Below are 23004 nucleotides of genomic sequence, written 5' to 3'. Positions count from 1 at the left end.
GATCCATGCAGGCCATCTGCCAAGAATCTAATACAGCAAATGGTTGGATCCGTGTAAGCCCTAAGCTGAAAATAAAGTCACTGTGCTTAAAAAGATGCTAACATCCTTTAATGGGTATGAAAGCCGCTGCAGGAGAATACAAATCCTGGCTGTTTTTCTCCCGTGCTCCCTGTAGCCCAGACTTTTATCCGCTTCCATCCAGCATGCCCTGTGAAGTTGATTAATTGAACACTTTGGGACAAAAAAGAAACTTTTATCAACTTTCACCGTGACTAACCCACTGTGTGGACGAAGAGGAAATTAAAAAAGCTGCTCTGCTTTATCTCCTGATCACAAGATGAGGCACTGAAATGTTTGCCAAGAAATAAAGGTATCAAAAATTAGCATAGATGGATAAGGATGAAGGGTCTCATGTTGGTGCTGTTTGCCACCTGCTTTGGGACAGACGTGAGGGGAGCGTGGGGTAAACGTGGGGTCACGGCTGTCAGCAGGATCTCAGTTATACAGGCCAAGAGGGAGTTTAGATATGAGGAGGGCAGAAACTGCAGCGCTGACACGATGAGGGACATGAGGGTTACAACAGTCACTATCACTATCTTCATTCAACACTGCACGCCTTGTAAAGCCCGTGCGACGAGCTCTTTGTGTGTTTGTTTGTGTCAACATTCCTTAAAGCAGTTTTCTCTCAGGCCTTGTCTTATGTGATGCTCCCACAGAGGAAGCCTGTCCACGGCCTCTATAGAAAGAGAGGGATGCCCACTTCCTTCTACCCTCAGGCATGCCAGTCCTGCCTCATGGGAGAGGGGCCCCATAATTTATTATTTGTTCCCCTCTTGTTAAGGAAATACTTTCTCAATAGCTCTTTCTCCTTTGTATATTTTTACTGTTCTTATTTTCTTCCTTGATCCAATCCCGTCTTCTCTTATTTATTTGCTTTCTAAACACCAGCTTGGTTCGTTACATTCAAGCTGCCATGAAGAGACTTTAAAAAATGAGTTTTGTCCTCAATGTGGACAGTGTTTATTTGTCTGAGTGAACCTGAAGGGATACGAGTATTTTGGGAATACCTATGCGTAGGTGACAGCTGAGCTGAGTCGTACAAGCTGACCTCGGTTAGCATTACGTCAGGCGCTAATCAGATTCTTCTGCTACAGATTGAAGATATGTCGACTGATACAACGAGCTCAGATGTCATAATTTATCAGCCTAGTGCTGCCACTCTTAATGTAAAGACATTCCTGCACCATGTGAGCTTAATGAGATGCTATGTACACAGCACATGTGTGTAAGGGTTTCTTTCAGCAAAAGCACGCTGCAACGTTCAATCTTACACCAAAGTGACCCAATCCTTGTTTAATCACAGCAGTGGCTTCTTTGTTTGTTGGTGTTGCTGCTTTTAAAACCCCCGTCCACAGAAACCATCGAGGCAAAAAGAAAAAGAAAAGGCCAGTAAAAAGGCCAAGCCACTGCCTGACCACTGATGCATGACTCAGCTTTGAAAGTCTCCGCCTTCAAATCAAATTGTCCGGCTTCAAGGAGGAGAGGTGTCACAGTCCTGCCCCGGGCCACTCAGTGTCACTGGCCAGCTTTAAGGGGTTAACACGCATTTCTCTCAGTTGTCAAGGACGTGTGATGGGGGCAAAAGAATACAGACAAGCTCAGAGGTCACTGCACTCCAAATATCAAGAGCCTTTGAACTACTTAATTGGGTTATAAGAGAAGCTGAAAATGCCAACTACAAATCTAAACACAACATTAAACATCTTAGCTTTTGCTTTTAAAAAAGCACATCTGGTCACTAAGTTTATTGATCTGCTTGAGGACGACAACCAGTTTATTTATTCTGCATTGGCATTTGATAGGAATCAGGTTGTTTTAAGCTGTGTAACGTTTTAGCCTGGGAGCATTTTTCTTTTCTTATGTTGAGGAGGATCACGACACTGTTGAACTGCTTTTCTTTTCTATTCTGTGCATGTTAATGTCTGCTAGTCAATTTACCCCTTTTGGGGCAGGCTGAATTATCTCAACAGATATTTAACAGATTGCCATGAACTTTAGTGCAGATATTCAGGGTGCTCAGAGGATGAATTCCCTGGACTGTGGTCTACTTTAGTAAATATTCACGTCAAACGTTAACCTCAGATGGTTTGAGTCAGCTAGAGCCATCACTAGCAGAAAAACTGGGAAATTATTCCGTTTTTCTGTGATGAGCAGCATAAGCAATTACTTTTGAAATCCAGTGACATACCCGTTAGGTGATAACTTGTCAGTTTACTTCTATCTTTAGCTAGGCGGTTGCTGTCTGCATTCACTGATCTGGTACATGTTACCTTGAAGCAGACCAGACTTCAAGTAATTCTGGACTTAAATAAATGTTGTGTTCTTAGCACTCTTGCTAACATTAGCCACAGGCACATCCAGGAGTCTGTCTGCAGTCATTTAGGCTAAGCCAGCAGCTGCTGGAAGATCAATCAACAAAAAGTCATCATAGATAGGAATCATGACTAGGCAGCCATCTTGAACAGTTACTACAGACTAACAGAGGTGGGCCTGATCGAAATAACTGCAGAGATTGCCATAACTACAAATTCAGTGGTCAGTGGGACATAAAAACTGCTTATATAGAATCATCAATCTGATAAAGACTGCTTTAACAGTTTGGAGACTTTGCCCAAAAACAAGGTTTTATAAGGCATCGCTTGTATCAGTTAGACAACATAATTTACTTGATGTTGATGAAAGAAACTACACGGTCCTCTTCTCTGAGAAAACAGAGACAGCGGCTTCTTCCCCGAGCTGACCATGTCTCATGTCGGGACAATTAAACAAGTCGCTGCAGCCACCCAGTTCCTTCTCCAGACACTGAACTCAATTATTACAGAGGCTAACTCCTCATCACCACAAGTTCACAGACTGTGGCTAATCTTATCTGATCTGTTATTAGCAGCATTTTTCATCTTTATGGCAGAGCTAACAAGCCTCTGAGATTGTTAATAGCTGGGAATGTTCAAATCTCACATCAAGCATGAAGATGAATGGAAGAAGGATCACTGAACATAAATCACTTTGCTCTCTGCATAGTTCTACAGTGCGGGCAAAGTCTTAAGCCCAACGATTCACAAGCAGTTCTCATGAAACAAAAGAAATCACACAGTATGAGGTGATCTCTCATACAACTACTTTTATTTCATTTAAATCATTGTGATGCTTGTGCAGAGGCAGAAACCAAAAATTATTTATCACAGACAGCTTTAGCGTCATCCAGGAAATAAGGAAAAGATTACTGAGGAATGCATTACCAAATGCTTGTTTCTGAAATGACAGCAAATTGGGACATTTGCTTTTCAAAGAAGAAATAATGAATCGCTCAGACTTTTCTTGCAGAAGGATCCAGGTGCTCATTTTGAAAGAGCTGCGAAAAAACAACTTCACGAACCATTTGTAAAGCAAACACCGTGCACTGCACACTTGACTGTCAAAACCAACACAAACGCATGACTGTAAAAGCAAAGGGAAGGCGAGATGCTTTTAGTTACCGAGCAGAGAGCTGTCAATATGTTTGTTAACAGAGAAGGGGTCACAGGTTAAGAGCTGGTAATCAGACAAAGTTTGAGTGATGGACGAAGTGATATCAGGGCGGGAATGACTCCACAGTTTAGCTTGTGTGTGTCTCTGTGTTTTTGTGTTAGACTTTTTTAACAAAGACAGAACCAAACATTTATGAATCACATCAGTGAGTTAGTACAGGTAAAACCCTCTTAAGGAAATATCCCTGCCAGACACTAAATGGATTTGCACTCATCGTACAGCCCTCATCCTCCCACCTGGTTTAGACAGCTCAATCTTTCTTGGAGTCTCGGGGTCATGTGCCAGTGACCTGTTATCAATGACCCAACTTAGGCCTCCAGACGGCATTAATCTGTCATGATAAGTTTACATCTGCTCAAATTGTTGCACTGGTACCCTGAGTTTAATTGAAGTGCTGATTTGGGGTCTGTTTTTCTTGTTTCTCTTTTGTCTGTTTTCTAATCCATGTGTCGGAGAACATCCAGCCGGAGTCCAGACAGTCTGACTGTTCAGGGTGAAGTCAGAGGCAGCACAGCCTTTCCTCCTCTTCCTCCACCAGACTCCTGAACCCCAGAAATACATAAAAACATAACATGCAGGTTATAACTCTTACAGGTAGAGATGATAAGTGCTGTTAGTCTGAGGTGATTACAGACAGGACTGAAGGTTTTTTTTCCCCACTATTTGACTATTTTTGGCTCAAAAATGACAGAAAACAGTAAAAAATAAATCCTGAAGGCAGAAATGATAAACGAATATTGCTTTTATTTTCAGAACTATATAAGCATTATGCTTGAACATTTCCTTAAATAAATAATCATATTCAGTATGGTTGAAATGTTGATTGGCTGTTGAACAATCATTTCAGCTCCAGTTCATGGAGTAGCTGTTCTGGAGCTTTTGATCATAAACCTTGAACATGGATCTTGGAGTGGCATTTTCAGGCTAAAGAATGAACTCTGAAACTCAGCTTTTAAGCCGTCATCAAAGAGAAGTCCTTACAGTGTACAATCCACATGACAACTGGCAGGCTGTAGATGAAGACTTAATACCACTTAATGGACCTTGTGATGAGATCAGTGTTGCAAAACCATCTTAAATAGGTTCATCATATGTCCGTAAATTGCTGTTTTAGTAGTATATTTAAAAATATAGCATAAAATATATTTTATGGTCATTTGTGAACACAACATTGACATATTGTCATCTTAGATATTCAATTATATGATGGAAATTTTGGCAAGCAGTCATGTATAGATAGAAATGCAGATAGAGAGTAACATTGTCGTATGAAGTCATGTTTGTGTCTGCTGAAAGAACTTAAGGAATTTTTTGCCTCTATTTTAAACTATTTTTTGTCTCATTCAGCTCTTGAGGGAAAGAGCAGTGGTTGTAGCACACAGTAGACAACAGCTGCCTACTAGAACTTGAAACACTGGAGATGAGAGCAGAGTGATTTAAGGATCCAAATAACAATTGTGTGCTTAGTCAAGTCTCCGAAATAACTGATCAGTTGTTTTGTGTACAAAATGCCAGGAAATGGTGAAAAATATTGATCAGTGTTTCCTAAAGTCCACGATTACACCCTCAAATGTCTTGTTTTGTCCACAATGCAAAGATCTTTTCCTTTTATCGTAATAAAGGAGTAAAGAAAGAAGGTGCAAATCAGCCAAAATGTTCAATTAGCAAGCTAGAAGACCAACAAAAATGAGCTGAAAGCTACTACAAAGCTCAAAGGAGCAAACAATCATAGCGGCTTTACAACAGGACCGACAGTACAGGTTAATCTAAAAAGGATATTGTCCTTAGCCAGCCTACTTGTTGCCATGTATTGCAGCAGTATGAGGAAACCACAAAGAACAGCAGAATGTATTATAGTGTAACACGGTTCACATCAGCAGCGAGCAAAAGCAGAGAGCATCTGCTCAAACTGCTCTGAGATGCTTTCACAGACGATAAGCCACTCGGTAATGGCAACCTGGGGTCATTAGGGTCTGTTGTGCAGACAGTTTGCCACGGCACGGAGAGAATAAACAACCACCATTTTCATTTCTTATTCATGGCTTTAATCACGGATGACAAAACATCCAGTAAATAGAGGAAGGGAGGGAAAAAGTTGGCATTGACTGTGTGTCTTTCCTGTGCTTTAAATGTCTTTGGGACAGTCTGCTGGGTAATGAGAGGGAATTAAAACTGTGGCGAATTTGTAAATGTGTGTAGGGGTGGGGGTGGGGGGGTGGGGGGGGCTGACATTAACAGGCTGGCATGGAGTAGAGCTGGCAGAGGCTCAGCTCACAGCACTGACAGTGTGAGGTCCTCTTTTCCCATTCTAATGAGGTATTTTGAGGGTCTGAGCTGAGGCCTGCAGCGGGGCCCCCTGGGGGTCAGATGCAGTTGGATGGGTGATGGAGGAGACCAGGAGGAAGCCTGTGGCAGTGGGATGGGATGGGATGGCTGAAATGCGTCAGTCCACATACCAGAAGGGCAGATGGTTAAACAAGCTCGACGAATGCAGGGAATGACATGAAACGTCTTCAAGGTCGCATAAAGGAAATTGCATCATATTCAGGAGTCGTTTCCTGTGACCTCAGCCACCCCTTGATGTCAGTCCTTTGTCTGCAGGAATATCTTAAAACGGACACTGCGGATGTCCAAGTGACATTGAATGCGATGCCTGGACAATACAGGACTCATACACAGGATCTTACGGAAATATTCCTTCTATTATTCACAGTAATGTTTTTAGGAAGAGGACGGACACTGAGTGGTCATTTGAACAGTTTCTGGTGATTTGCTCATAAGTGAAGAATGCCAAAAGTAAACAGAGCATCAAGTTAATTTGGATTTAATGAAACCATCCCAGGTCCATTATTTGCCTCCGAACAGTTCACTCCACTTGACATGTTTAAATAATATGTGGCACTTTATTGAGCACCGTAGGGGACGTCTGGTTTCATTTGACCCCCTACCGCAGAGATGGGAATCCACAATATATGTCAGGGAAGGCTCTGAGTCTGCAGACTTTAATTGCAATCAGATACTACAGCTTTAGACTTGAACACCTTTAACAGGGGAAGGCAAACTAATCAGTGAAATCACCTGGTGCGGTGTTTTAGTTGGAATGAAAACCTCCAGCAGACATGGCTGTTCTCTTGCCTGACCTGTCAGTTAAACCACACACTGTCCAAAAATCTTCTCATGTCCCTGGTATAAACCTCGCTACACATGTCAGAGTGTGCGTGTTAAAATTTAACTGTTCTCACTTAAGAATAACAACCCGCAGCTCTGTTATATTATGAGAGTCGTGAAAGCTCAGAGGAATCACACTGAGGTTTGCGTTTATGGCAGCTCTTCATTTCAAAATGTGCAAACGAGACGTGGATCAGCGCTTGCCCATTATGGTCTGCTGCAGCACATAAGGTCTTTCAGTTAAAATGTAATTACTGCTATAAAGTCGATCCCTGGAGGAAAGGATGTTCCCATCCCTAAAAGAAATTATCTGAAGGACACTGTTGAATACAGAGCTTCCTCATACTGCAACCTGTTACATAAAACAGATTACTTTAAGAAAGGATTTAAAATTGTGACGGAAACATATTTCAGGTAAAATGATTTATTATAATAATGGACTGAGTCCATATTTAACTCTTTGTAAGAACCTATGTTCTAATTTTTAGCATTGGGCAGCACTGTCTTTATTACAACAGTAACGCTGCATTTGCCAGTGTTCTGGTGGTAACGCTGCTGTTTTTGAATCAAACAGTATATAATTAAGGAACTTATTTTATTTTATTTAAGTTGTGTGGTAGCATTGACACAAGCATAGTGGAGCAAATTAAGCATCAGTGCATGATGCCACTGCTACACATGGATATATGCTAGTTTACATATTCGATAGGCATATTTGTGTGACATCTTGTACCAGCACTTAATGTAGTCTGCAAACATGAGCTAGCTGCTAGTGGTAATCTGTGAATTTGTGGGTTTGGGTGTATGTAGGCATCAGATGACTAAAATAATGAAATGAAAGTAAAGTTGTATCTGATGCAGTAAATCGTTTTTGCTCTTTTGGTGTAGCTTAGCTTCTTACATTTCTCTAGGAGTAGTTTCAGTGGAGTGGAGCTTCATTTAAAGGGGATTAATGGTGCTGTTCATTTGAAATGGGAAGTCACAGTTTATAAAATCGCAGTATGAAATTTTAAATGGGACAGCTCTTAAAGTCAGACTTTTTAACTCGGAAAAGTGGAAGAACCTCATCAACCCTGACCTCAAAATCCAAGATAGCTGCTCAGCATCTCAAAAGTAGTGAAAGTTTGTGTAGTAATACGCTGTTTATTAGGACTACTGTCTCATTAAATCGGTTGAACACACAGTATTCGTCTGACTTCTAACTGTTTATATGTCGCTATGTTGTTCATATGTCCAAAAAAAAAAAAAAAAAAAAAAGCATAATCCATGGTATTGTCAACAACTGCTAACCTGAAAATGTTTTTTTGGAGGTGTTCATCAAAGTTTACAGACTTGTTATACTAGAACAAAGTCAACTCAGTGTGATGTCAGTCCCAGCCCAGACTAACATGGCAAATACAAAGCAGCATAAATGCTAGCTTACCTCTGTACACTTTTAAAAGAGCTAACTTAATAAAGGAGGTTATTTTTTTACGTGGTTATGCACAGTAAATGTATGCATGCCTGTCTTTGTACCATGTATACGTGTGCATGTACTAATTCAATCTCATTATTAACGAGTAATTTTTCTTTCATTGTTGGATTATACATCATTCATTACATCCATGACTAAAATCCAGATTTATGTTTTGTACCATGTGTGGGAATGAAACAGACAAGCTCAAAAAACTCTCCTATAAACAAACAATTTCGGATCACTGGAAAATATTAATAAGTCAGCTTTTCTGTACATTTTATTGATGGAACTTTCTGGATGCTCATTGGTTGCTATGTATCTGATTGTCTAGTGTAATGCCAGTTAGTTTTAAGTGGATCAGCTGTGTTTGTTCTGTCATCATCTGACTGAAACCTGATTATCCGTTTTTTCTTGCACTTTAAAGTGTGGACTATGTTATTCAGTGCAACTTCATACAATCAGCAAAAAACAACATGAGCCAGATTTATCACATCTCAGTGTCTGACCTGTAGGCAGTAATCTCCATGTCTCTGGCCATCTTCTCACTGAGCAGCTCCTTATAGTCTTCACACTGCTCCCTCATCTGTGCTTTCAGGTCGACCTCTTGCTGCCTCATTTCGTGTATAGCACACTAAATAACATGCACATACACACAGCACAGGGTGGGCCGTAGAAGATGAGATTAAATGACAGAATTAGTCCAAACCACGGGTCCATTACAGGTCGTGATTACATTAATCCATCCACTCTCATACCTCTAACTCAGCAATCTCGTCGATGTAGGCAGCCTTCTTCATCTCAGCCTCGTCCTCCAATTCCTCGTTACTCTTCTCCAGCTCAGCGAGCTCCTTTTGCAGCTCTGAAATCTACAGAAACACAGAAAAACAGCAGTTATTCATTCAAAATATGCCTGCAAAAGACACTTACTTATTTTATTGATGTTAGACGACAACATAATTTTCCCGTCAAGGTCATTTTCAGTTCAAAACGTGCAGCTGAAGAGCACTCGAAATGATAATTAAATACCCAGCATCGAATATACAATATTGAACTTGTTGGTACATATGTCCCTGTTGGAGATTTCAGAGTAATCTGAGTCATGTTTCTGGCCACCTGACTACCACAATTCCTATATTTACTTTTCTTTAAGCTCCATTTTGGCCTCATTAGAACCTTTTTAGCCGAGTTAGCAGCAAGTTGACATAATGGTCCATCAGTATGGTCCAGACTGAAATATCTCAGTGTATACTGGATGGATTGTCACAAAGTTTTGTACAGACATTCATTGTTTCCAGATGAGGGTTCCTTTTTACTTTGGTGATCGCCTGACATTGTATCCAATCCTATGACAAGGTTTGTGGTTTTAAGGTGAAATATTTCAGCATATATTGGATGGAGTGCAATGAAATTTGGTTCACATGCTCACACCTCCTCAGGAGGAACTGTATTTATTCTGGTGATCCCCTTAGCTCTCATCTAAAGCCATCATCACATCAACATTTTGTCCAATAGTCAGGTTTATATTTAATACCTTCAAACTTAACACATTCCCATCATCTTTAGCTGTGCTTAGTGTTTAATACTAAATGATAACAGATAAAATTGAGCTTAACCAACTACAACTTAAGTATACCAATTGCCTCAGTGAACACATACAGAACAGGTACTTTTACCTCTACTACAAACTAATCGAGGAGCATCCCTCCCCCTGATGTCTCAAGACTGTGGTGTCCTGCCATGAGTAATTACAGCAATCACAGAAGTTCAACAATTAGCTGTCAGAGCCAGATGGGGATCCAGGCGGTCCTGCTCGTCTTTCAGCGAGATCATGTGAGCATAAGACGACCCAGTTACTACTCACAGGCTGATGATGACTTCCCAAACTGGTCGAGTCACTTACTCACACTCTCCTTCATTCTCCCTGTCATGATAAGTGGAGTCTGGTGGTGCATGTGTAGGCGAGTAGCGGCGTACAACCCCATCAGTGCCGGCTCTATTATATACATTTCTGTGTCAGGGCTGATTTCACTGCAATCTGTTTGTTTGGCCATGTTGTATCTTAGTGAGAAACCAGACCCGAGGCATCCATCACAGGCGAGAGAGGAAACAGAGCAGATCAAGCCGTGCTGTCCATCCGTCAGGCTGGACTGAGCCGAACTGGGGCTTGTGTGCTGCACATTAGAGAAAAGTAGATGATGTTGGGAGAGTCTGCTGTGGTTACAGAGGCTCACTGTTTATTTAAAGAGCTGGAGGTAGAGCCACAGTCACAGTAATGAGAACCAAACCAGCATGTTTGTTACAGATGTGGTTGGGTGCCTGCTGTGGTCGGGCCACTGATGGATGTTAAAGAGACCAAGGTAGACTAAGAGGAGGTGGTCTTTGTTTCCTGAAGTCATCCGGTGATTTTACCTGAGTCACAGTTTCCTGGTTTGTATCTTTATTGACCACCTTACTTTGTGGTCTGTCTCTCCCCTTGCTTTCCCGGTATTTCTTTTTTTTTTTTGCTGGCTGGATGAAAAATATCAGATGAAGGTTTATTTCCTCTTTTCGAGTTACAGATTGAGTCTACAGTCAGTGTGTGTGTGTGTGTGTGTGTGTGTGAAGTTTTAAGACGTTTATGATGCTGTAGGCGCTCTGAAAGACTGTACTTAATAACTTAGGACACAGAGGGCAATAAATCCTGTCTGAGCTGCAGTCGAGCCCTTCACATCTCCTGCTGAAAGTGTCCGCAGAATAAACACTCTGGTCAGCAGGATCTCCCACACTGTTGCTCTGCTGTCACTCAGCTGTCCTCCACTCCCTTTGCCTGCTGTGGGAAACCATTCATTTTCACCATTATGTCTGATTTAAGAGCTGATGGACGATGCAGAGTCGGTCGTGGGTTGTAAGACTCCACTGTTCTGTGTCAGTAAAGAGGTTGAAAATGTATCATGGGAAGATCTGAATCAGTAGGCAGTAACCGAAGGATTTAGATGATGTGTAGACACGATACGGGTCGGTTAGCCCCCTACAGTATATATTTTCTTTCTTGGCAGTAGTATTAGCAGCCATGCAGACAGTTTTGATTTGGTACTTCCTACAGGTAAAGGAACAGAAATCAACTTCGCTTTAGCTGTGGAGTTCACAGCATTGAAAAGCTACATTTGAATAATTAAATGATAGCTACAAATGATACCTATAAACAGTACCCTCAATGCTTCAGTTTCATTTTTATAGCATCAATTCACAACACGCATCATTTTAAGACACTTTAGATCATAAATAAAATTCTACACAGAAAATCAACAAATTCAGAATATCCTTTGGATCCTCTTTGAGCAAACACAACAGTAGACATATCTCATAACACCGGGCTGTTATTTAAAGCAATACTTTGGCATTTTGGGGAAATTTACTTTATTGAGAACTAGATGAGAACTTTATTACCACTCTAATGTCTGTATATTGATATGAAATTACTAAGAAAAGTAACTACTTTAGCTTAGCCTAAAGACTGGCAATGAGGAAACAGCCTGACGGTCGGAGACAAATAAAGTTCAGAAGTTGACCGTACCCAGAAAAAAACATAGGTGGGTATATAAACCCTCAGAAAATCCCAACTTGTCATTTGTTTCACTTCATTTTAACATGTTAATTAGCAAACTTGTAGAAGTCCTAGTATGAGGATGTTGTTCCTTTTAGACAGAGCCAGGCTAGTTGTGTTTCAGTGTTTCCGGTTTTTGTGCTGAGTTAAGCTAACAAGCTGCAGGTTGTAGCTTCATATTTAATTTGTAGACAGAGTGGTATTGACTGCTTGTATGTGAATTTCTAAAAATGTTGAACTCTTAGTTTGAAGCTGAAATGTATGTCTCTGGACTCCACCATGGCTGTACTTAAAGATGGTTAAAAGAAAATTGCTCACCTGACACATGAACCAAAAAAACTTTATAACCCCTGCATTTTGTGGCCCACTGTACATGCACAGTAGCGCTTCCATCAGCAGGGACCATTTCTTATTTGTTTTTTCAACCAACCAGCTTGCTTACCTCACAGGTCTGCAACAGTATATGGTTTAGATTTGGGAGATATCAGAGGTGATTATGTCAAAATCATTGCATAAAAACTTCAAATTTATCTGCAAGCAGAGCTAGTTTATTTACATCAAAATGTGCTATATAGATTTAAATGTTTTGGTTTAAATGCATCAATTCCACATTTTCGCAATTTGAGTGAATTGACCCTTGAAAAAGAGAAACTGAAAAAAGGGAGCCTACTCACCAGCATTTTTATCTCTCCAACATCCTTCATCTTGGACAAGTCTTTGACCGCTGACCCTACAGTTCCTCCCACTTCCAGTTTCTTTCCATCACCACTACGAACCACAGCAGAGGAAGATGCACCACACTCATACTGCAGAGACAGGAGATGAGGAGTCAGCGCAGTTGTAAAAGTTTGCATGCATGAAACAACCATTACATCTTTCAGTTTGAATCTAGAAATGCATAACACCAGGCAGGCTAGTGCTGTCTTTGGGGCAGTTAAGTGCACTTTGACAGAGGGAGCAAAGAGCAATCAGCACCTCTCACACTGGCTGATGGTTAAAGCTCTCCTTGTGTTCACTGCAGTCATGATTGGATGGAACAAATGCAGCCGAAACAAGCAACATGAGGGTGCACAGGTGTGTGGGAGTCAGCCAGCAATCACCATTACTGTTCAAAACCAATAGCAATCATTTTAGCGTCGAGACGATTGCATCTCGTAATCGAGGCCAGACGCAGACAGGACGGTGTCCAGCTGGCGAAGGAAGAGGCAGAGCGGGAGAGAGGGAATAGATGGGTTTAAAGGGGGGGCAGAAACACAGCGACACACAGCAGGCACACATCTATGTAAGTACGCCGGATACCCTTCAGCCATGCCGCCAAATGAAGGACACACACACACACCAGCGTCCACTCCAGTGCTGCTCAGGAGCCTGGGAAGGCGGCCTGCAGTCTGATTACAGCCCTGACCTCTGAACCAGGCAGACATCCTCGCCCCAGAGGGGGTCAGACCCACCGGAGCTGAAGTTTGACCCCAATGCAGTACCTCAGCGCCGCAACACACACACACTCACAGACACACACAGGTGGACAAAGGCATTCTGTTCACGTCCAGAACTGAACCTCTGATTCTCAAGTTCTTCCCTGATGTTGTGTTAAGAGGAAAAGAAAACAAGTCGGAGTACCGTTGTGTGATTTGTGAAAGTTGAGATTTATGTCTGGACCTGACCGGGCCGTTTCCGAAGCACGGAGAGAGGATGATGTGGTGAGAATAGTAGAAGTCACGTGATCAGGAGGTGAATAAGGAGCTGCTCTATGGGTGGTGTGTAGCAGATCCTTTACTTAAATGAGAGTAATGGCACAAGAAATTCACAATAATCCATCAAAAGCAGAAGACCTGCACTAAAATCCTACATATACAAACGTATTAGCTGCAAAAGGTACTTTAAGTATCTGGTGTAAAAAAATACTTGCTCTACAGGAAAAAAATAAACCCTCTGTGGAATTATTCGAGTTGTTGGTTTCTTATTATTCATCAAAAAGGAATTTGAGTTACTTTATATACAGTTACATAGTTTAGTCCAGCACTTGTCAACCTAGAAAATTAATGGAGTTCCTTTAAAGTAGTTACAATAAATCTGCAGTGTCTGGAATTGATTAATGGGGTAGGAGAAAACAAAATTGTGTTACACAAATTTGCATTCAGTTTTACATCCCTGAAATAGTGGACAACTTGAACAGTTTAGCAGCCATGTGAAGAGATAATAGAGAAAACCTCCCTTTGATATAACAGCTCGTAAATTGTGTTTGCACATAAAACAATCTGAATGGAAATGCTGCAAAAAATTAAAAAAAAAAAACCCAACAACTTTGCAGCAAAGTTTTTACACTTGGCTGAAGTGGAAAGCTTTGTGTGATAGTTAAAACAAAATGAGGAACTAGAGTCAATTAAGCAGGACACAGCAGTGGAAACACACGACTGAAGTTTCCCAACACTACATAGTAGAAACCTTCAGATCTCTGAGGAGCGATAAGGAGACTGTAGGACTCTTTACGTTAGTACAGGAAGCAAAAAGAAATGTCACATTCCCATCTTCCTTTCCACACGTTCTTCCACCATGTGATGCTTGAGCAGAGGCTCTTTTAACTGCATTTCACCTTTTTCTCCTGCAATTTTGTTTCAGCAGCTGGAGAATTAGCCTGACCAGCTGTTTATAATGACGTGCACAACTCCTGATATTGGTAATTGGCATTTTCTTTTTGTGTATTTTCTGGAAATTTTGTTAAAATGTGGACTACATCTAGATGGAACGCAGAAAACAGACATTTGAACACAACAAAGGCTCTAATCAGAGTCATCAAGGTCAGGAAACATTTTAATCTTAAATACTGCAAGACTTCAAAAAATATAACCTGAAAATCACAATCTGAAAATACTTGTGTGATAAGTTAAGTGTAACTAAAACAAAAGACGCAGTGAAGTAGAAATGTAAAGTGATTACTTGACTTAGTACTGTCCACTGAAATTCTACTTAAATACAATACTTTTGAGTGAATGCATTTTCTGCTTCTGGTGTGTGTGGAGTCCATTCATGTATATGTGGCTGTATCTAAAGCCACAAATAGGATTGCGGTTCTAAAACGTCTTCATGGTATGTTTTTTTGTGTCTTATGCTACACTCTGCAGTACCTGGAGGCTCTCAGCCAGCTGGCAGTAGTACTTCTTTACATCCAAGGCCGGAGTGATGTCTGGGCTGCCAAATTTAAAAGCTACTGCTCCCGCCATGCCTTCATCTGGCTCCAGCAGACTCTCCACATCCTGCACACACATGCAACACATAGAAAATACACTACAGTGAGGTATATTTTAATGCTCTACTCAGTGGTGAAATGTAACTAAATACATTTATTAACTAGACACTACTGATGATCAGTTTTGATTGTTGCTTCTTATATTTCAGAAGGAATATTTTCATTTGCACTACATTAATTTTATATACACAAACCAAACAAGCTCACATTCTAATATGTGACGAATAATCAACGATCAAATTACAAAACCGTATAATAAGCAGTTAAAATTGACCTGCTGCAACATTAAAACTCTGCTCTTAATAAATCGATAATGTATAACAATTTGAAAAAGGACCATTATTCACAAGGAGTACTTTGACTGATACTTTAAATACACTTCGCTGATAATACTTAGTATCTCAACATTTTGAATGCAGCAATTTAACTTTTTTTAACGCAGTTTTTTTACTCAAGTCATATTGCAACATTTACTTAAATATCCACATACTTCTTCCCCATTTGTCCATTAACTATTTAACGACAAGTAAATGCCTCATTGCAGCAAAGCTACACCTGTGAGTAAGTAGTATGACATATTGTGTCATTAGATTTTTAGTAATGCTTTAAAAGTAAAAGTATACGTCTACAGTTGTAGCACAGATTGAATTACTTATGGTGTGTACTGCTAAGTGGTTTATCTATAACATTGCTTTCTGTACTTTCTATGTATCTCTTGATCTGTGCAGCGTCCTGCAACCACATCTGTCTAATAGCTGGTAAAAAGTACAGCATTTCTCACTGAAATATTGTGCAGTAGAAGTGTAAAGTAGCAATGAAATGCTCAAGCAGAATACAGCCTAAAATACAGTATACAAGTAAATGCACATCTGCAAATAAAAAAAATGCAAACAGTACATGGTGATGCATTTTACACACAACAAAAGCCTTAGCATGTATGTCCTCAGCTTCCAATATGCAGCCCCTTCAGTAAAAAAAAACCCACATCCATGACAGAGAAAATGAACTGCTACAGAGCTGCAGTGGCAGTCGAACATTTTTCTCCTTTTCACTGCACCTAAATAACGACATGGCTGCCGATTTGTCAGGGGAATATGGGGTATCTGGAAGTGCTGATAATAACAACAGTTAATAAAACAAAGGGAACTTCTGTTTTCATTTGGTATTCAGCCGCATTTCCCGGACTGTGAGTTATCGAGCGTGTCCCAGAGGGAGTGTGTTAAACGCTGGGCGGCCCGGCTTTGCAGAGAAAAACACAGAGTGATGGAGCTACTCCTGCTTCAGCTGCCTCACTCCCTCTGCCTCCAGCCTCTAGATCTGATACTGGGGCGCGTCTGTCATCTCCTGGTGAGGTGGAGAAAACTGTACAAGATGCAGAGAGCAGGGTGTGTGTGGATGCGATATAAGATAAGATGTGTGTAGGATATGGCTGCAAACATGTGCTTGTTTTAAAGGAGCAGTTCAGAACATTGGGCTACACTTATTCGCTTTCTTTCTAAGAATTCCATAAGAAGATGGACACTACCGTCCTTTTTGTCTGGCACATACTAGGGTTCAGACAATGATGCAAATTCTTGCCTTGTATAATACTCAACTAATCTGACTGCTGAAGTGTTTGTGACTTTAACCAAAACAACAAATTTACAGACTGCACAGATGCTTGCTGTAAGTTATCTGCCAATAGGCACATGTATGTTGGAAAAACAACCACGACTGAAGGCTTAAGTCAGTGTAAAGTCACTTAAAGTGCATTCTCTCCAACTGATGCTGGCTCAAACTAACTGATAAATGAGATTTAATGGTTCTTAGAGGGCTTTTATGTTTATTGTATCGTCACCAGTTGCCAGCTGAGAAGAGACATTTGTATCTTCTGTTTAAAAATCAAATCTCCAGACACACAGTTTTATTGCGTACACTGCCTGTCCAAATAAAAAGTTGCCACCTAGATTTAACTATGCCAATAGTTAAGAGCCTTCCATTGGATAATTACTGCAGTGATGAATATGTTTCAGTTGGAAACAACATATCTAACCCTAGCTGATACAGTGAGTAGCTTCTCATTTCTTAAACAATATTAGAAGACGTATCCTGTGGTCATGGAAAGGATGTTAGTCTGTCTCAGAAGGGTGAAGTTATTGGCCTGCATCAAGCAAAGAAAATAACTGAAGACATTTCTGAAACTACTGAAATCAGGTTAAGAACAATCCAACACATTATTAAAGCCTGAAGGATAGTGGTGAACCATCATCTTTCTAGGAATCTTTGAGATGTTCTGGAGAAGACTTTGTGCAGCAGTCCGATTCTCCCATCATCAATGTAGAAAATGAATGTATCTCTGGACAAAAAAAATGCTGTGACATTGCAGAAACTCATCGAAATGATGTCACAGTGAATGAGTGCCCTACTCCTCCTAAAGGTGGTCCAACGAAATATGAGAGTGTGCGACTTTATTTGGGGACGGGCAGCGTATTTAAAGAATGAGATCAATAATAGATCATAGAATTTTGTCACACAATATTTTATTAAGTTTAGGGTTACTTGATTATGATACCTGCTTTGATAGCGCAAAAAAACTGAAGTAGCTAACGTTAGCCCAGGTGTGAACCCTCCTGTGTTTCCAGTAAACTATTGTTTACTTCAAACACTACTTATTTTGAAGGTCCTGGCTCAAAATGGAAAGGCAACTGCAGCTCTCGCCTTCAAACCCCCCATCAATGGGTGGGGCAACACCTCGCTACATCCATCTTTGTATACAATTTGAAGCTTTTGTGCAGCTTAGTGCGAGTCAGAACAAAAAGCTAAGTTGAAACTTCAGTCCTTGTAATTTTTCTCCAGTCTCTCGGTTATATCTTACTCTATGTAGATCCATGATGCAGATTCTTAAAGACAAGCAACGGTAAACACACAAACGTGTTGCTCAACATAACACTTGTGCAACTACATTTTTAATTAAATGTGTGTTTTTTATTGACTCTGCATTCATGTCACATCTAAAAATTTCTAAAAGGCTACAGCAATGAGCTAATTAGCTTAACTCAGCATAAGGAATGGAAACAGGCTCTGTTTAGAAGAAAATCTCCCAGAATCCCTTCTAAAGCTTAAGATATTTTGTGTTGTTTATTTGTACAGAAAATTGAAGTATGAAGATCTCAGTTTGTTACTGCACATAGTGAATTATCCATTTTACATTTTATTGTTCGCATGAATTCAACAAATAAACAGGTTTTGCTATGTTTGACAGAGCTATACTAGTTGCTTCAAGGCTAAACTAAATGGCTGCTGGCAGTAGCTTCATATTTACACCGAAAACACGAGCTCTCAGTTCATTTATTTAACTCCGACAGAAAGCCTATCTCCTAAAATCTTCTTCTGTCCCTTTAAGAGTAAAATAATGACTCTTGAGCACAAAACAATTACAAGGGGCCCAATTCGGACTTTTCCATTTTAATCCTCTCTCCATATATTTCTGTTGACATGGCTGTTTTTGGCTACAACTCCTCAGCAAGGTGACTGGGGTCATCAGAGCTGTGTTTGTCACCACAGATCTGGGCATGCCTCCAACACTCCTGTCGGACCTAAGTGCCACATTTTGAGCCATTTCCATGGCTATAAACTGTTCCCATTTCACCACACTGCAGCTACACTCTCTCTCTCCCCCTCACCGTCTTGTGCTCGGCCTCCATGTTGGCCAGCTGCTCCTCGTAGATAGCCACTTGCTCCCTCAGTGCCAAACACTCTGCTGTCACAGCATCCACTTCCTGCAGAGAAAATCAAGTTAACAGAGAACAATGTTGAAAATAAAGAAGTTCAACTCAATTTCTGGAGGTGTCAGAGGAGACGTCTGCGGTTTGGGGACTAAATCAAACCACAGGTTGAATAAACAAAGAAAAAAAAAGTCTTTGTTTCCACCCTGTACACCCATTTTAAGAACCATCAGCACCAGCACATCCACTCTGTTTCACTGAACAGCAAGTAGACACTGCATTGCAGAGGAAAGGGGGGGGGGAGGAGGAGGAAGATGAGAAGGAGGCTAACTAGACACAAAAGCTCTGTCGCCCAATCCATTTGCCAGCAGGGGTTCTCAGCTCATCTACCCTTTTAAAAGAACCAGACTAATTGGTGTTGGATGCAATAACTGTGGGTGCCTGCATGTACATTTGATCACATGAAGGGAGCGTTTGGTGGTGAAGTTGTGGATCCTCGCTGGGAGGGTGGCAGGGTCACTGATGTACAGCAGCAGGAAAAACTGCTGTGTTCAAATAGCAGGCAGCAGCTGGAGAGAAATTACATTCTGCACAACTTTAGCACAGTATTAACTAATTTCTTTGACCAGTGGAACGAGCTATAAAGAAAATATCAATGCATAAAGTTGTTACTATCAACTTAATGAAACATAGGCCCATTTGAGTTCACCTCTTGAAGTAGGTCTAATTTTCACTGTGCTTTAAATTCTTTACCCTCCACCAATTCTTGAGGGAAATAACTGCTGAATAACTTTAGCTTCAAACTATGCTGACCAGCTAAACTTGTCAGAGTTTTGCAGCTGCAATCGAAACAATGAGCGCAATGAGAGTGAAAAACTGTGAAACTACAGGTCTTGAAACCAAAACAACAACCTAAAAGAGAGTCATGGCTTTGTAGAGCTGAACGGAGTTGCAGATTTTTGGGGATAATTCTCTGTGGCTTCATCATCACACAACTCATTTCATGTCACACTTTATCCTTTTGACACCTTTTTAATTTGAGAATATAGACTTGTGCCACTTTGCACTAATGCAGCTGCGGTCCGTCTAGTTTTCTGTCCTTAAAAGACCCCGTGAGGTTGAAACTGGGTAAGATTTTATTCAATGTACTTCACTTTAGTGTAGTTTCGAGCCTTGTTTCACCTTCAAAAGCAGCTGATCTTCACTATATGTTGAACTGACTGACCACCTCATCCATCTACTCAAACGCACTGTTGTATCACAGTCACAGAAAAGCAGAAAGACAACAAAGACATGGAGTTTGTGAGCCTTGACAATATCACAAAAGAGAAACAGCACAATAGCCAGTCATATACTTTAAAACAAATCAAACGTGGCTTGTTTATTGTGTGTAGAGAACTGTGGTTTGCTGTGGGCTGATCTGTGTAGTATTCACTCCTCTCCTCCGCATCTCTGCTCGTCCTCTACCTCCCTGCCGTTTTCCCACCAAGTCTCGTCACCCTGCAGCTGCTTCCAATTCAGAACCGAAGAACTGAGCCAGCGGGAACATTACGGCACCATATTACATCCTGCGTTACATCTGTAAGGCAGAAATCAAAGCCTCCCTCGCATCTGGCCCAGCTGGTAGGAGATGGGCTCTGGCATGTGTGAGGGAGGGGGAGTGGAGAGGCTGGTGGCTCAGGTTGCAGTGGGCCACCAGCCCAGACTGTGCCACTGCTGCTGATCAACACCCATTGGGCAACACTACAGTGGAGCAGCTGCCGGTTCACAGGGAGGCCGAGACGCTTGACGCCACTGCCATCTAGTGCTGGAAGTACTTTATCACAACGGCACTCCGATAAGCAGTAGCACAGTTTTTAGGTTTACGTCTAAGCTTTGCAAATTTAACACTAATATAATAACCATTTATATTATTATTGTGACATTTCTACTCTTTAGAGGGCGTTCACATCAGCTTTACACATTTTGAAATCTTCCTCTTTAGGTTGCAGATTTCATATTTGTTATTAAATCCATTCATTCTGAGCTGAGGTTATAGCATGTGAAATATGTGGGACGTTGCCTGTCTAATGAAAGGTACTGCCAGTTGTATTCTGGGAAATATAGGACCCAGTGTTTTGGAGTTTATTTAAATTTATTGAGCCATCCTCTGCTATTTTGTCTACCAGCTGCAGGTTCACAACTTAGTTACCCAAGATGCTGGACTTCTACCAGAGACATAGCTACCGCTGAGACAACTGTGGTCATGTCCTCAGTAACTGTTTATGGGCAATTTTGAATTTTAGGAATTTATTCCCCGATTTAAGTGTTTTCTATATAACCTATATATAATTTCTGATATCCCAAAACATGCTGAGGTAAACTGTCTACAGGAGTGAATGTAAGTGCGCTTGGTTGTCCGTCTCTATGTGTAGCCCTGTGATAGACTGGTGACCTGTCCAGGGTGTCCTCAGCCTTCACTCTGAGTCTGCTGGGATAAACTGCAGTCCCTCTATGGCCATACAAAAGATTAAGTGGTGTATAGATGGATGGATGGATGGATAATTACTAATATAGTTAGGTCCATAAACAGAATCACGAATTGCTCTGTATTGGCCTACTAGAGTTTTTCTCCTAGCTGTGGTCCTGAAGCAGCCTTAAGGCTTCCATGCAGGAAATAAAGCTTACAGATTGAACAGCTGACAACTATTACCTCGGCAACATCTTGTCGTTCCTGCTGGAGGAGGATCCTCTGCCCTGCAGCCTGCGCATACTTTTCCTTCAGACATTCAAGCTCTTTCTGCAGCTCTATGGTGTCACACAGAATCGCATCCTGCAGGGACACACAATGACAACAGTGATGGATCCTGACAAGGTTACAGGTTGAGCCTGTCTGAAGCTGTACAAAGTGAAGTCAAATTTTTGGGGTGCAATGAGGCGTGCTTATGAAATGATAGAACACCTAATTTAGGTATGCCATCTCACAGAGAAAGATGCAGCAGACACACCCAGCAGAACCCTACCCTCTGCCTGCGCAGTCTTTCCACCACTGCATCCAGACTGTAGTCAGGCAACGCCACAGTGGAGGTGAAGCTGGAGGTAGCTTTCTGACTGTTCAGCTTCTCCTCTAGTTCAATTATCTGACATTCAAGAGACTCATTCTCTTCCTCAAAACAATGGGCCTCAAGGACACAGAGACAGAATAAAAAAAAGGGATAAACTCAGAGCAGATACATGCAGAACAAAGGCATGAAACAGCAGGTGGAAAATGAAGTGCTGATGTATCGTTGGCAGCAATGTTTGTTCTCACCAGCTCAATAAGTCTGACCAGGCGGTCATTGAGGGCAGCGATGATGGTGCGATCCTGGACAAACTGGTGCAGAACCCTCTTTGTTTAGAGCCTTTGCAGCCACAAAGTCGAACTTATCACAGTCACAATCATCAGCAGTTGCACTCCTGAAAAGACACAAAGCTCCAAAGACTGGACTCAAGATTGCTGAAGATTTTAAAAGAAACCACAGGAATGCATACAGTATAGCGAAACATTAATTCACATTAGGAGAGGCTTCTATCGTGAGACACTGAACGCTTGAGTGCATTTTTGCTCCACCCATCAAGGTAAATGAACATGAGGAATGAGTTTTCCAATAAGCACAAAAGGCATTTGCCATCAAAAGGACAGAACTTTACTCTGTGCCAACAATTTATTTTAACTCCTACTTATTGTTTATAACCCGTAAACATATATTGGTTTTAACACGTAAATATCTATACCCAAAATATGAAGTTATGTGGTGACAAATACCTTCATTAACCCATAATTGCTTACAAAAATATAAATGCTGTTTTCAACCCCATTCCACACAATAACCTGCATGTAATTTTCTTTCATTAAAAGCTTTTTTTAAAAATAATATTTTAACATCCTTATACCTAAAAATTGCCAGCTGAGACCCAGACTGACCTGACAGAGGCCCGGTACTGCCCTGCACACTGCACACTGGACCCTCCATTTCGACTCCAGCCGTCTTCTTCAAACAGCTTGCGGTATGAAGACACTCTGAGCACGGCCATAGCTGCGGATGGGTGCAAACTAGGATAAAACACAACAGGCAAATGGTGGCAGCAGATTCAAGGTGGGTTTATATATATTCACAGGGAATGAGAATGTAGCACCGAGGTGAAGCAGACTAACTATAGCGTGAACATCAGCCAGTCACGATTTCACGTGTACCTGAGGAGTGCGCTCCAACATCTACCGTGCAGTTGTTGTTTGCAT

General features: G+C 41.1%; 1 protein-coding gene across 1 annotated transcript; it reads right to left on the bottom strand.

Annotated features, from left to right (window-relative positions):
* Nucleotides 1-3161: 3161 nt before the first annotated feature.
* Nucleotides 3162-22934, bottom strand: vimr2 (vimentin-related 2). Its single transcript, XM_022214558.2, is given in 11 exon segments — nt 3162-4130; nt 8719-8843; nt 8968-9078; nt 12470-12601; nt 14921-15049; nt 18705-18800; nt 21439-21558; nt 21749-21907; nt 22036-22107; nt 22109-22181; nt 22690-22934. Coding segments are annotated over 11 exon segments (1170 nt in total). The 5' UTR covers nt 22800-22934; the 3' UTR covers nt 3162-4087.
* Between the last annotated feature and the right edge of the window lie 70 nt (nt 22935-23004).

The sequence above is a fragment of the Acanthochromis polyacanthus genome, chromosome 10 (assembly GCF_021347895.1).
Source record: "Acanthochromis polyacanthus isolate Apoly-LR-REF ecotype Palm Island chromosome 10, KAUST_Apoly_ChrSc, whole genome shotgun sequence".
Classification (NCBI taxonomy): Eukaryota; Metazoa; Chordata; class Actinopteri; family Pomacentridae; genus Acanthochromis; species Acanthochromis polyacanthus.
This window is presented reverse-complemented; position numbering and strand designations above follow the sequence as displayed.